The 15,678-nt window shown below is 41.4% G+C and overlaps 1 protein-coding gene across 1 annotated transcript in view; it reads left to right on the forward strand.

Moving 5' to 3' along the window:
• The first annotated feature begins 3,966 nt into the window (after window positions 1-3,966).
• Window positions 3,967-15,678, forward strand: part of LOC307230764 (ephrin-A2-like) — a 28,995-nt gene continuing 17,283 nt past the window's right edge. The window contains exon 1 of the mRNA XM_080001200.1: window positions 3,967-4,145. Within this exon, the coding sequence (XP_079857326.1) occupies window positions 4,006-4,145 (140 nt within the window). The 5' untranslated portion in view covers window positions 3,967-4,005. The remainder of the gene's footprint in view (window positions 4,146-15,678) is intronic.

Genomic DNA, 15,678 nt, shown 5'->3' on the forward strand with positions numbered 1-15,678 from the left:
AGCATCATTAGGTGTATGGACCTCATGAATCTCTGAGTTCTGTTTGATCATAAATCAAATATAATATATTCGATGAATAATATGAATTCATGTCCATGGCATTAGGAAGCTCAGGGTCTTGGCCGCCAGCAGGGGGCGCAGTGAAGCTGAGCCATGGTCCTATTATGGGATGTATCTCAACCGCAACACTCATTGATAGATAGATCGATAGAGGACAGATAGATGGATACTGTAGACGTCAAAACAACAGTCAATAACAATAAAATACATTTAAAAAATGAGAGAAATCTGGCACTCTACAATATATGTAACGATGAACACACACCCACGCCAATCTCTCACTATAAATATATTTTAAATGAATTCAACAACAAAAAGTAAATATTCCTGTAAGAACAGAAACGATACATTTAAAAACAAATACTATATTCCTCTCATAAAATACTACAGTTGCCTGATATCTATTAAGCATTGTAATTTGTGTATTTTTAAAACTGTCTAACACACAATTCATTCTGGAATAACGATACAAATATATTATAATTATTAAAGACGACGTTTTTTAATAATAATTTTTATTTACAAGACTAATTCAATTAAATCAAATATATTACATATAATGCTGCACTTTAAATAAATATTAATTTAACATTAATTACGGCTGTTATTCCCCGGGCACGTGGCTGTACGCTGCCCACTGCTCCTGGCTGGCCCCCAGAGGAAGGACAAGCCAGGATGGGTCAAAGCAGAGATCTCATTTCACCGGCCACCATTTGAAGCATGTGTGTGTGTGTGTATTGGTCGCTGTCACTGCATGAGTTCATGTGTTGTGGTGTGTGTGCTGTGTGACAAATGAAGATTCTTATCTTCTCTTCTCTATTATTATGATAGTTTTAAATGATAAAAAATCTGAACTTTAATATCAATTACAAACATATTTTCAACCAAATAAATGTGTGTGTGTATGTGTGTGTGTGTTTGTGTGTGTGTGTGTGTGTGTCTGTGTCTGTGTATGTGTGTCTGTGTCTGTGTGTGTGTGTGTGTGTTAATGTGTGCATGTGAGTGTGTGTGTTAATTGGTGCGTGTGTGTGTGTTAATGTGTGCATGTGTGTGTGGTTTTTAATGTGTGTGTGTGTGTATGTGTGTGTGTGTGTGTTTGTCGTGTGTGTAAATGTGTGTGTGTGTTTGTGTACGCATGTGTGTTGTTAATCTGTGCATGCGGGCACGTGTATGTGTGTGTTAATCGGTGTGTGTGTTAATGTGTGTGTACGTGTGTGTGTGTTTTTGTTAATGTGTGTGTACATCTGTGTGTACGAGTGTGTGTGTTAATGTTTGTGTACATGTGTGTTAATGCGGGTGTGTTTGTTAATGTGTGTGTGTGTGTGTGTGTTTGTTAATGTATGCACATGTGTTTGTGTCTGTGCGCGTGTTAGTGTGTTCATCTGTGTGTGTGTGTTAATGTGTGTATGTGTGTGTTGTTTATGCATGCGTTTGTGTGTTTGTTAATGTGTGTGTGTGTGTTTGTTAATGTGTTTGTGTGTGTCTGTGCGTGTGCAAGTGTTTGGGTTAACTGGCGTGTGTGTGTGTGTTAATATGCATGTATGTGTGTGTTGTTAATGCATGCGTGTGTGTGTGTGTGTGTTTGTTAATGTATGTACATGTGTGTGTGTCTGTATGTGTGAGTGTGTTTTTGTTAATGTATCTACATGTGTGTGTGTGTCTGTGTGTGTGATAGTGTTTGGGTTAATCGTTGTGTGTGTGTTAATGTGTGTGTACGTGCGTGTACGATGTGTGTTGTTAATGCGTGCGTGTGTGTTTGTTAGTGTGTGTGTGTGTGTGTGTGTTTGTTAATGTATGCTCATGTGTGTGTACGTGTGTTTTAATGTGTGTACGTGTGTATATGTTAATTTGTGTGTATGTGTGTGTGTTAATGTTTGCGTGTGTGTGGATTTGTGTGTGTGTACGTCTGTGTGAGTGTGTGTGTTAATCAATATGTGTGTGTGTGTTATAGTGTGTTTGCCTGTGTTAATGTACGTATGTGTATGTACGTGTGTGTTGTTAATGCGTGTGTTTGTGTTTGTTAATGTGTGTACATATGTGTGTGCATGTGTTAGTGTGTTCATCTGTGTGTGTGTGTCCTTGTGTACTTGTTAATGTGTGTGTGTTAATGTTTGCGTGTGTGTGTTTGTTAATGTGTGTTTACATGTATTTGTTTGTGTACGTATGCATGTTGTTAATGTGTGCGTGTTTGTTTTGTAATGTGTGTACTTGTGTATACGTGTGTGTGTGTGTTAATGTATGTCTACGTGTGTGTTGGTTTTTATGTGTGTGTACAAGTGTGTGTGTTTGTGTACGTATGTGTATTATTAATGTGTGTGTGTTTGTTAATGTGTGTGTGTACCTTGATGTCTACATATGTATTAATGTGTGTGTGAGTGTGTGTATTTGTGTCCTCTTGAGTCTTGTTATTGTGTGTACGTGTGTGTGTGTTTGTGTACGTGTGTGCCTTGTTAATGTGTGCGTGTGTGCTTTGTTAACGTGTGTGCATGTGTGTGTGTGTTTGTGTGTGTGTGTGTGTGTGTGTGTGTGTGTGTATGTGTATCTTTGTGTGATATAATCTTGATGATCTAATGATCAACAAATTTTTTTGCGAAACAAGAAAAATTAAAAAATCGATGTATTTTATTTTAAATATTTTTCTTTGAATACAGCGTGTGTGTGTGTGTGTGTGTTGCTGTGTCTGCATGTCTGTGTGTGTGTGTGTGTGCGCGTGTCTGTGTGTGTGTGAGAGCGAGAGACTCTTTATCCACATGACACAGCAATGATAATTATTATTATTGAATTATTATCTTCGATAAAATATCCAAATGATCAGAATGAGGGTTATAACACAAATAATATCACAATATGGCTTGGAACAGTGAGTTCCTCTGCAGATTTTAAACTTTAATTCTGTTCTAAATGAAACTGAAATATTTAACAGTGCTGAATCACTGGATGGAGAGTGGCCTCCCTGAGGTCCTCAGAACAGCACACACACACACACACACACACACACACACGCCTATGCGGAGGGGGGTGTATTCTCCATACACACACACGCACACACACACACACACACACACACACACACACACACACACACACACACACACACACACACACACACACACACACATATATATTCTTAAGTCACACTTACACACTTATTGTATTTATATCCTTCACTTTTACAATAGTGGGGGGCCAAAGGGAGGGATAAAGAGGGGGCGAGTGAGAGGAGAGAGAAACAGGACCTCAGGACTCTGAGATTACGTAACGAGGAAACCAAACAAGTCCATAATAATAATAATAATAATAATAATAATAATAATAATAATAAAGTGACTTTTCCCCCTCTTCCAGGGCCGGGACTTTCTTCAGTAGCCCCGCCCCGTCGCGCGGTCCCGTGCGGTGCGAGAAGCGCCTCGAGGAGCGCGACGCACGCGCGCGGCGCACGGCGAGCGGAGGGAGCGAAGCGCGAAGCTGCGGCAGAAAGTCTCCATTCCGCTGCTGAGCGAGCTGCCAGCCGCACGGCAGGAGCGGGCGGGTCAGGAGGTCCAACATCTGGCTCGCGGTCCACTGGAGCCCGAGCCGAGGACAAACTTTTATTCGCCCCTGGGTCCGCGGACGAAGTGGCCCCTGGGAACTTTCACATGTTTGGAACAAAGCGGCGGAGCTGATGGATGGACTTTCTTCAGAGTTGTGGATGCATCCGGAGCTGCAAGATTCGGCGGCTCTCCAGCAAATGGATTCCGAGAGTTTGTGGGGAAGTTGTGGGTTTGAGCCGCAGCTGGACCAGTCCCTCCTCTGCAGGAGCTGAGAGCGGGAACCTTCTCTCTTCTGAGCGCTTCTCCACCGGGAGCCTGGATGCGCTCCCCGCACTTCCATGCTGTAAACACTCAACCCAGCGTCCAGGACATCCAGTAAGATAAACGGCTTCCAGCAGCTTCCGGCCTCGCACGGATGATGGACAGAAGGTCCCCGGTGCATCGCATGGAGCTGGTCCTGCTGGTCCTGCTCCTGGTCTGCGGGTCCCTGGAGGTGGAGGACAGCAGGCTGGTCTCAGACAGGTTCTCTGTCTACTGGAACAGCAGCAACCCGAGGTAAGAACCTCCGGGTGGTACTGCTGGTACCTCTCCGTGTAGCAGGGCTCCGCAACTGCGAGCAAGTTGCTTTGGACAAAAGAGTTTCATCCATGATGTGATGAAAGGAAACCTTATGAAGAGCGTTATTTTAGAAAGGGCAGACATTTGACAGGAGTCTCGGTGATCTCCCGATCTCTTGGTTTTCCATTGTCTTTATCCGTGCAGAAGTTCTGCCTCGAGGTTCTTTTTAGGACCCTATAGTCGGTGTTCCAGAAAGCATGTGGCGGTAGGAGACTGGATCCGGTAAAAACCTTACAATTGGACAGAGCACAAACCAGAACTCCCTGCAGATGTTCACATGTCCTCTTCGGACTCTGCAGAAGGAAATATTAACATTAGACTTTATACTCACATTCATATAGTTCAGCAGGACGTTCTGTTTGATGGTGACATAACTTCTCTGATGCAGCCTTTGGAATGAAGTCAGTTCAGTTCTCCTGGTTATTAATATGATGAATAATTATGATTTCATTTATTGATTCCACTTTGAGCTGTTTGCTGAGACAGATGTTCTGCTGAGTTTATAGCAGTGAGGGTGTTAGGATACCTGGGTCTGGATCTGTAGCGGCTGGACACGGATCTGTGTTTTCAGGCGGTTTATGGAGGGTGTTTTATATTTAAAATCAGTGAACCTCTATACTTGCTCCAGATACTAGTGACCAAGTATCAAGGTAGGTTGTTGTAGGGTGCGTTTTTAGGGCGGGATTTCAGGGTGTTACGTTGGGTGTGTTTTCAGAGTGTCATGTTAGGTGTCTTTTGAGGGTGTTATGTTGGGTGTGTTTTTAGGGTGTTATTTTGGGTGTGTTTTCAGGGTGTAATGTTGGGTGTGTTTTTAGGGTGTTATTTTGGGTGTGTTTTCAGGGTGTAATGTTGGGTGTGTTTTTAGGGTGTTATTTTGGGTGTGTTTTCAGGGTGTTAAGTTGGGTGTGTTTTCACAGTGTCATGTTGGGTGTGTTTTCAGGGTGTAATGTTGGGTGTGTTTTTAGGGTGTTATTTTGGGTGTGTTTTCAGAGTGTCATGTTAGGTGTCTTTTGAGGGTGTTATGTTGGGTGTGTTTTTAGGGTGTTATTTTGGGTGTGTTTTCAGGGTGTAATGTTGGGTGTGTTTTTAGGGTGTTATTTTGGGTGTGTTTTCAGGGTGTTAAGTTGGGTGTGTTTTCACAGTGTCATGTTGGGTGTGTCTTCAGGGTGTAATGTTGGGTGTGTTTTTAGGGTGTTATTTTGGGTGTGTTTTCAGGGTGTTATTTTGGGTGTGTTTTCAGGGTGTTAAGTTGGGTGTGTTTTCCCGGTGTAATGTTGGGTGTGTTTTCAGGGTGTCATGTTGGGTGTGTTTTCAGGGTGTTATTTTGGGTGTGTTTTCAGGGTGTTAAGTTGGGTGTGTTTTCACGGTGTGATGTTGGGTGTGTTTTCAGGGTGTTATTTTGGGTGTGTTTTCAGGGTGTTAAGTTGGGTGTGTTTTCACGGTGTGATGTTGGGTGTCTTTTCAGGGTGTTATTTTGGGTGTGTTTTCAGGGTGTTAAGTTGGGTGTGTTTTCAGGGTGTTAAGTTGGGTGTGTTTTCAGGGTGTTATGTTATGTGTGTTTTAAGGGTGTTATTTTGGGTGTGTTTTGAGGGTGTTATTTTGGTTGTGTTTCAGGTTGCGCTTGTGGGGGGGTGTTTTCAGGGTATGTTTGTAGGGTGTGATTTCACTGTATTTTCAGGGTGTGTTGGTAAAGTGTGTTTTCTGGGTGTGCTTTCAGGGTGTGTTTGTAGGGTGTGTTTTCAGGGTGTTTTTAGGGTGTATTGGCAGTGAACCCAGTCGGTCTTAGTGTTGCAGTAGTGGCTGTTTGTCGCTTGATGTAAAACCTTCTGATCGGAGCGAGTGGGCCCAAGTGGGCGAGCGGTGACCCTGTTGAGGGTCCAGATTGGCAAAACGTCACCCACACAGATGGCAGGATCAGCCACGACAGGACTGTCTGCAGAGCTGCGGACCCGCTCCATGCTGTGTTACTTTACTTTAACGTGAGACCACAACTGCAAAGCATTCTGGGAGTTTGGGAACGAAGCATCAAAAAGCAAATGAAAGCAGATTTACTTTTCCTCTGTTTCTAATAATATTCTACAGATATTTTAATTGTAATAATTTAATTTTAATTTTTCTTTAAAAATTGCATTTTTGGAATCGTAGCAAGCCATTTGACCGTTCTTTTTTCTCATCCATTTCTGTGTGAAAGTATCGCTGCCTTGTTTATTCAATCGCTTCCTTCTGTTTCACACTGAAACGTTTGAAGTGTTTCGGAATCGGAAGCGACGCCAGAAAACTTCAGCTTCTTCTGTTTGTGTATTGAATATAACACGGCGGTTTGGGATTATAATCTTAAATTCTGAAAGTCTGTAGAACTGTGTTGAGCACGTACAGGCTGTGACCTTGAGTCAGAAAAACAAAATGGCGTCTGAAGCGTCTGGACGCCATTTTCTTCCGCTCCAAAACTGAACTTCACGTTTGGGCAACTTGGAACGAACAGGTTAAAACAAATCAGTGACAACGAGTCGTAGTATGTGATGCGGGAAATTATTATCAGCTGATTATTCTGATAATTGTCTGATTATTATCTGATTATAATTATTATCCGATTCATCGTTCGTTGACAAACCAAACTCTTCTCTCCGTTGTGACGTTATAATTCTAATAATTAAAAAAAAAAAAATTCTACTTTTTGTTATAATTCTAGTATCCTAGTGTTGGTAGCTGCAGCTTCTACAGATGATCCACGCGTGACGTGGAGCAGCTTATAAAATATAAATATAGTTTTAAAAATAACAGTCAGGAAAACGACTCTGTTTCTCGAGAAACGTCCGGCTGTTTTCAGACGGATAGAGAGACGGGTCTGCCTGCCTGTCTGTCTCTCTACCTGTCTGCCTTTCTGTCTGTCTGTCTGTTTGTCTGTCTGTCTGTCTGCCTGTCTGTCTGTCTGTTTTAAGAGATTTTGTATATTAATTTTTTTTTTTAAGGAAATTTTATGAAATTGCAACTATTATTTTCTCAAGGTGATGTATTTCCTGCAGTAGAATCTTCCATCTCTCTTTTCGTTTGGTTTGAAATATTTCAAATGAATAAAGATTGAAATCAAAATTTTTTAATATTTATTCAAGATTCAAGATTCAAGAGGTTTATTTGTCGCACACATATACATACGTTCATACATATATGCAGTGAAATGTCATTGCAACGCTTATTGTTCTGTCGCTGTTTCAGCATCAAATTAAAAATGAAAACTGGAGCAAAATTTCTACAAAAAGGTTGAGATGCAAACGTGTGTGTGTATGTGTGTGTGTGTGTGTGTGTGTGTGTGTGTGTGAACATTTAAAGAAGATTAATCGATATTTTAATTTGACAAAAAAAGGAAAAAGGTTCCATGGATAGGTGGATGGATCATCTACCCCTCCCTCATGCATTTTAATATCTGACCCACATTCCCTATACGTTCATGAAGCTATGTAACAACCTTTGAAGTTTTTCACCTTTAGAAACGAAACCCTGTAATATTAAGATAAAATATTAACAAAAATACCTAGCACAGTGTGTTCTGCTGCAGATCATAGCGACTTCCTCCTTTATATTTAGTATTTCATGTTTAATATCTATATTTAATATTAATATTTATTTATAATTATTTATTTATAATTATTTTATAATTTTCTGAAAAGTCAGTGTTTAGTGATCGGCCTGATCGCAGAGCAGCAATGCATCATGGTAGCTGGTTGCTAGGCAGACCCGCCTCTCGTTCCTCCTCTTCCTCTTCCTCTTCCTCCTACTCTTCTTCCTCTTCCTCCTCGTCTTCTACCTCATCCTCCTCCTCTTCCTCTCCTTCCTCTTCTTGTCGTCGCTGTGTTGATGCTGAAATTCCGATTTTTCAGTGATGTTGATTGAGTGAAGGAGCAGGAAACACAATGTAAAAAACTGTAAAACACTGTAAAACCACCGTAAAAACACTGTAAAACACTGTAGCAACACTGTATAACCCTGCAGCATTTGTTCGGTTGTGCTTTAGATTTTTTTATAATGTCATGAAATATTTTTTCATGGTAAAAAATGAAAACATTTGAATTTCAGAAAATGTGATAAATTATTAACGATAAATTGTTAGTGAATAGTAAATCTACATTAATATGTTTAATTTAATATTTATAAACAATTTAGCTTCAATCACCAACATGGAAATCCGTAGATTTAAGCAGCGTTTTGAAAAACGTAATTCATGAATATAAAAATTGATAATCTTAATTCGATTTATTTCAAAATTTGGGACATTTGTCATTTAGCACAATTTAAGAGCGATATTATTGTAATAATATTTATTTATTTATGATAAACAGCTGAAGCTGTGGATTCTCTATGGAGAATTGTCAACTAAAATGTATTTTATTTCCAGAGTCCAAATATTCACGCTATACACGTACATTAACTGAAATATTAATATTCATGTTTTTGTCAGATTAATATTATTGGTTTGACTATTATTCGTTAACACTGAAAACGTTAAATTCAAATTTCTGAGTTTGGTTTGCCCTCTAAAAACTGTAGTATTTAATTATTCAATTCTAATAACATAACAATATTATATTATAATATCATAATATAATTTATTATTTGTTATACCATAATTGTGTGAGATCTGAACACTACTTTTCTGAAGAACAATAAAGATTGAATTTGAATGTTTTTTATTTGTTGTTCGAACGAATTAACGTATATTTTAATATTAAACACAATATTTACTGATATTTCCAAGTATTTGTTATATTTCAAATATTTCAAAAATAGTTTATGGGTGATTTTGGACGGCACAGTGTGTGTGTGTGTGTGTGTGTGTGTGTGTGTGTGTGTGTGTGTGTGTGTGTGTGTGTGTGTGTGTGTGTGTGTGTGTGTGTGTGTGTGTGTGTGCGTGCGTGTGTATGTGTTTGTGAGTTCCTTGCTCTCTAAAAGGTATTTTTCTGTTATAATTTAGTGTCCATTCCACAGGGCTGGAACTCTATTGTTATTGCTGGGATTTTTATTATTATTATTCTCCTTGGCATTTTTCGGGCTAAAATTGTCTGCAATGCGACAATCGCTGAACCCACGGATATGGGAGTGAAAAACCGACGAATATCTACCAGAAGTAGTGGAACGTTCGCGCATTGCCGATACATCAACATTCTAAAACTTCCGGTCAGGCCGTGGAGCGAAATTAGATTGTGGAGCTCATATGTGTCCATACACAGCAAGCGGTGATGCACTGTGTGTTCTGACACCTTTCTATCATAGCCAGAATGAACTGAATGAATGAAATTTTCAGCAATTAGTGCGACAGTCTTCATTCTGTGGGATCGGACCAGACGGGCTAGACTTTGCTCCCCACGTGCATCAATGAGCCTTGGGCGCCCATGACCTTGTCGCCGGTTCACCGGCTGTCCTTGCTTGGACCACTTCTAGTAGGTACTAACCACTGCAACACCCCAAAAGACCTGCTGTTTTGGAGATGCTCTGACCCAGTTGTCTAGCCATCACAATTTGGCCCCTATCAAAGTTGACAGGTGCCATTGGAACGAGATGAGCATTGTTATTCACTTCACCTGTCAGCGGTTTTAATGTTGTGGCTGATCGGTGTATCTGTGCAGGTTGTGGCTCTGGGCGCGCATTCGCATCGTGCAAGCTGTGTGGAGTAGACTCCATCGATCTGTTGTGGTTGCGTGTGTGTGTGTGTGTGTGTGAGCGCGTGTGTGTGTGTATAGTCTTACCTGCTTGACGTTGGCGGGGCTTTTCGTTCAATATTTTATCTCTTTTGCCCTTTTGGTAAATAAACGCATTCTGTTCTATCTATCCAACCCGGTGCCATGTCCTCCTTATTTTCCGGCATTCGAGCCCGTCGTAACACACAAACTGTCGGAGTTGAGAACAGTCCAAAACATATTCCATGTTTGTGTCCTCACACATGGAGTTTGCTTGCAGCTGCAGAGCAACGGATCTGAATCGTGTCTATTTTATTTTCGTATATTTTATTTTAGTCCCAAAAGTTAAAAAAGTTGATGAAATGCCTCTGAGGGACATGTATGGTTTTGTAAGTCTGTGTTACGTACATGGCGTCATTACGTCAGTTGATGCTTAGTTCAATGGAATCTCAGAACATTTTATCCGATTAGTAGTAATGCTGATGTTAAAACGAGCGGCAGCATGAACTGATTCTACGTTCCATGGGAACTTGAAAATTTGTAATTTGTGTTGATTCGATGTGATGATGTGTTTTACAGGAGCTCGGAAAACTGTTATTCGTATCTAACACGACTAACCTGGACCTTGGGTATTGCTGCCTGCAGCTATATTTAAACTTTATATTTGATCCAAATGAATGATGTCATTAATTTAAATAAACGGAATAATTATAAGATAAGAACTAATATTCCCTATACGAAGTTGTGAAATAAAATAAGGCATCCAGCCCGAAGGCCGGGAACCCTATTTTTTTTTGTTCTGATTTTTATTATTCTCTAGACATTCTCCAGCTGAAAGTGATCGGCGCTCAGAAACCGTAAAACCCACGGAACCGAAACTTAAGAATTGTATTCGGGGCGGTAGAGACATGCTGTGGTCCAAGTTTGACTGACATTAGACCATATCTGTAGGAAGGAAGGAAAGAACTGGAAGCAGCGGAGTTAAGGCACCAGAAGTAATGGGGCGGAGGGACCTGAAGTAGTGGAGCAGAGCGATTTGTGACATTATCATCCAATTTGGTATATATGTGCAGGATCTTCCCCCAGCAAAGCAGTGTGCAAAAGTTGTATGTCTACAAAAGGTGTGTCCTCTTTCCCACACAATCAAAAGTTATGAAAGCACCCCTGGTTTGTATCAGGTCGAGACGAGAGACAGAAGGAAGTGATGCCGCGTTCCAAGGGAATTTAGTCCCAGGTCTGTTATCTGGGTAAACCCCCCCCCCATCACATTTTACATTAATTCAGTGAACCTCAGATACTGTCAATATTTATTATATTATATTATATTATATTATATTATATTATTTTTTATCATATTATATTATATTATCAGAATATTACAACATGTTTTTTTTTTCTAATGCAGTTTGAGTTTAGATTGAAAATAAAAAAGTTCCACATTTTGGAAGCAAAGCTGCAGCTGATTAATAACCTGTGTGCAGATATAGAGATCTCATCTGGAAACTGGAGGGTTGCTGGATTCAATCCTCCGCTCTTCCTGGCTAGTTTACTAAGGCGTCCTTGAACAAGGCCGTGGTGTGAACACGAGGCCTTTCATTGTCCCATTTCTCAGTCTATTAAATATTATAAACCCTAAATATTCCTCAATCTGACGCCAAGCAATCCAGATTTTTATTCAGCGTTTCATTCAACTTTTTGTATTTTATTCTGGATTCTGATTGGTTCCTTTAAATAGTGGGGCGAGTCTGAGCGTCTGAACCTGTCAATCATCCTGCTGGTCACCATGGCAAAGGGGCAGTGTGTGTTTGTGTGTGTGTGTGTGTGTGTGTGTGTGTGTGTGTGTGTGTGTGTGTGTGTGTGTGTGTGTGTGTGTGTGTGTGTGTGTGTGTGTGTGTGTGTGTGTGTGTGTGTGTGTGTGTGTGTGTGTGTGTGTGTGTGTTCCCCCCGCCAGGAAACAGGATTAGGGCGTGGTGGTTTTTTAAGGTTTTAATGTGTAGTCCCAGAGGAAGCAGGTGGAGGACATACTAGAGAACTGTTAGAACATTTTTTGAAGTTCTGCTTGAACTTGAACAAAAATGTGACCAGATCTTCAACCAGATCCTAAAAACAAAAAAAAAATGATCCAAGGTCAAAGTTGAGCAGCGACAACTGAACCAAACGTTCTACAGCTTCTTCACTCTATGATCAGTCCTTGAGCCGAGGAACTGTCCCTCCTCCAGAACTGCTCCACCTCAGAGGGAGTAATAGTGCTGAGGAGCTCCACCTTCAAGTCCTGACTCGACATGAAGCCAGATCAAGGTCTGGACCGGTCAGTTCCTTCTCCTTCCTCTCTCTGCTGGCCTGATTGGTGTGTTCAGAGTATCCTGCTGCAGGAGCCCATGGACGTTCCCCCTGATGTTCTTCATTAGAACCTGCTGGAACCATCCAGGATCCATTGTTCTGTCAGCGGATGCAGAAGGTTCAGAGGCAGGATGTTGGTGTTCCGATGCAGCGTTTGGTCTAATTTCAGTTTATAAAAGTCCTGTTCTCCACTAATTGTTCCATGGAACCTTCTTCCTCCTGCTCATCCAGATGTCTTCAGTCCCATGTTCTCCTCCTGTCTGTATCTCTGTCTGTGTGTCATGGAAAATCTCAATATTTCAGCCACCGCTGGATGTGGTATTGTTTTCCCGGTCGGTCAAGTTGGCCAGTGGAACCTGCTGCAGATCCCACTGGTTCCACTGGTCCCACTGGTTTCATTGGTCCCACTGGTTACCCTGGTCCCACTGGTTCTACTGGTCCCACTGGTTCTACTGGTCCTACTGGTCCCACTGGTTCTACTGGTCCCGCTGGTCCCACTGGTTCTACTGGTTCCATTGGTTCCACTGGTCCCACTGGTACCATTGGTCTCACTGTTTACACTGGTCCTACTGGTCCTATTGGTTCTACTAGTCCCACTGGTTGCACTGGTTCTACTGGTTACACTGTGAAGGGGGAATTCACAAAGAATGGATTGCAGCCACTAATAGCACCATGGATTGCGCAACAATTGCACCCAATTCAGTTCTCACTGAATCGTAATATTACAATGTAGAAATGATGACAGTTAATTTAATATATTTTACTCTACCAAGTTCCGTGCCACTCCACCCGAAAGGCCGAGGCTTGTGGAGCTGTCCATGGTTCTGTGAAGTTCGATGCCATCTGTGGTTCAATTCTAATTTTGCCCATTTTATCTCTATTCTCTATAACCTTGAGTTGCTTTTTTTTCTATATCCTTTGAGGTTAATAGGATTCATGGAACCATTTTTGTCAATGTTAGTAAGGCTTTTTTTGTACAAAAGGTTAGTCACAGTTTCAACAAGTTGCTTTTGGAGTGCGTTTTGAAAACCACCACGGACTGCTGCGCTTCCGCTACCTTGAGATTCTGTGACATTATAATACTGTAATTATAATAATGATGTCAAAATATTATTCACAAATCACTGGAAAGTCTGGGCTTGAAACCCCTTATAAATGCGCTTCAATTGTACCAGCTCTCTGGAAATGATCGCGCAGACTGTCAGTCAATGTGTATAACAATAACAGCATAAAACACAGAAGCTTACAACATGGAATAACATTTCAATGGTGAATTATAAATAAGGGGAATTGTGAATTGTCCGCACACGGACGTGAACACAACTCTCTGTGCGCCCCGATCGCCGTGCCCCGTGCCTCCAGATAACTACAAACAGTGTGGGGACCGGGCACGGAGGAACAGGACACGACTAGAAGACTCGTTTAGATTATTTTCTGTGTGTACCGTATGGAGAGCAGGTGATTGGGGAGAGAGTCATGGAGAAAGTGTCCACATTACGCACGGTTTAGTTCCATAAGCAGACTGTTCTGGCACTTCTGGTTCTGGTGCGCCGATCGGGGGCAACCCATCGCTGGCGTGCGCATCGTTGGTACCATCGGAGAGGGACACAGGTGCGCAAAATGCGCCCCAACCACGCCCTAGACTCTCACTTTTTCTGTTATTTGAGCCGATTTAGCAGCCGCAAAACACAGAGTGCAAGAGTGTTGTTTGGGATGTCCTTATTTACATCAGAGTAGTATCCATTAGTCGATTCCCGCCTGGGGCGCTGTTGGCACCGTGCTCCGGCGGGTTATCTCCCAAATAGGAGCCTTTCTGTGTGGAGTTTGCATGTTCTCCCCGTGCTCACATGGGGTTTCCTCCACCTCACGTTAGTAAGGACCCCCCCTCAAAAACATGCACCCATCATCGTCTGACCAGCGATGGACACTTATCACCTGGTCCCCGGGCGCGTCCACGTTTGCTGCCCACTGCTCCTGGCTGTGGCCCCGGAGGAAGGACAAGCCAGGATGGGTTAAATGCAGAGGAACCATTTCACCGGCCACCATCCAAAGCATGTGCGTGTGTGTGTGTGTGTGTGTGTGTGTGTGCAAGCATGTGTTGTAGTGTGGTGTGTTGTGTGACAAATAAAGACTTTCTTTCTTCTTCTACAGTAACCACTGGATATCTATCTATCTATCTAGATATGTAGAGATTCTTATTGTATTTTGTATTTTCATGATATTAACTTTTTTTAGTATAAAATATTTTAAATATTAAGATTCCCCCATCTGAGCAGATTAAATCAAATTCTAATATTAAGAAATCAGCAATCCATCACTGCTCATCTTTCATTTAGGATACAAAATTAATGAGTTTTGTTTAATAGTTTTGTGATGTGAAATCAGCAACTCAAGGTGACGGTTCAAATCCCTGGACGCTCATTGGCTGCTGCCCGACGAGGCTGCACTCTGATTGGATGGTGCATCGCCCGAGGCCTGGCAGCGAAACAGAATTTAAAACTGACCTACTTTCAGAACACACACACACACTCACACACACTGCATATGGTTTATGATATTTCGGGTGTTGTTCTGTTTTAGATTTGTTGCTGTTTCTTGATGAGTTTGTGTTTTGCAATTTAGGAAAACAAAAATTCTGGAAATATAAATAATAATTAAGAATATAAATTAAAAATATACATTATAAACAAATGATAAATAATAAAAAATATAAATGTAAAATATAAATTATAAATCTAAATTATATATATAAATATAAATAGAAGTTCTGATGCTCTGTGTTTCTCTTGTGCCGCCTGATTAGCATTTCTAAATCTTCTGAACTGTTTGGAATCAACTGATTGATTTCCACAATTTACTAAAACCCAAGTTGACCAAATAAAGCAAAAAATTGAACATGATATTAATTTATTGAGCAAAATGATCAAACATCACAACTTCTGTTCAGTCCGTGCTGGTTGCTGCACAGCTCCCAGTCTGAACTGGGAGTTAATGGGATTATGGAAATGTCTCAAAGCTCCATGAGAAGAGTTTAACGCAGATTATGGAAATGCGGCACTGGGTCGCAGCTTCTCACCGCGGCTGAAAGGACGAAGCTGGCGGGTGGGGGTCTGGAGGGGGATCTACAGAAACTTCATGAATGGAAGGGTCGGGATGGGCTGGAGGGGTCTACAGGACCAGAAACCTCCTGGATGGAGGGGTCGGGATGGGCTGGATGGGTACACAGGAATAGAGCCTGGACGGTCCATCCATATTATCGTCATATTTCAGTGTGATCCTATCATCATAACCAGAACTTCGTACAATACTGCAAGGCGTTTAAACGACCAATGTTAGTACGTGCACATTTAAGACATGATGATAGGATTATTTTTACTGTTCACGAGGTGCCATTTATACAAACGCGAGTTTTTAAGCCTTGTATTACCCCTCTTTGTCCGACATGTGACACGCCGTGAAAA

Source organism: Zeus faber (assembly GCF_960531495.2).
Source record: "Zeus faber genome assembly, chromosome: 1".
In the NCBI taxonomy this organism is placed as follows: Eukaryota; Metazoa; Chordata; class Actinopteri; order Zeiformes; family Zeidae; genus Zeus; species Zeus faber.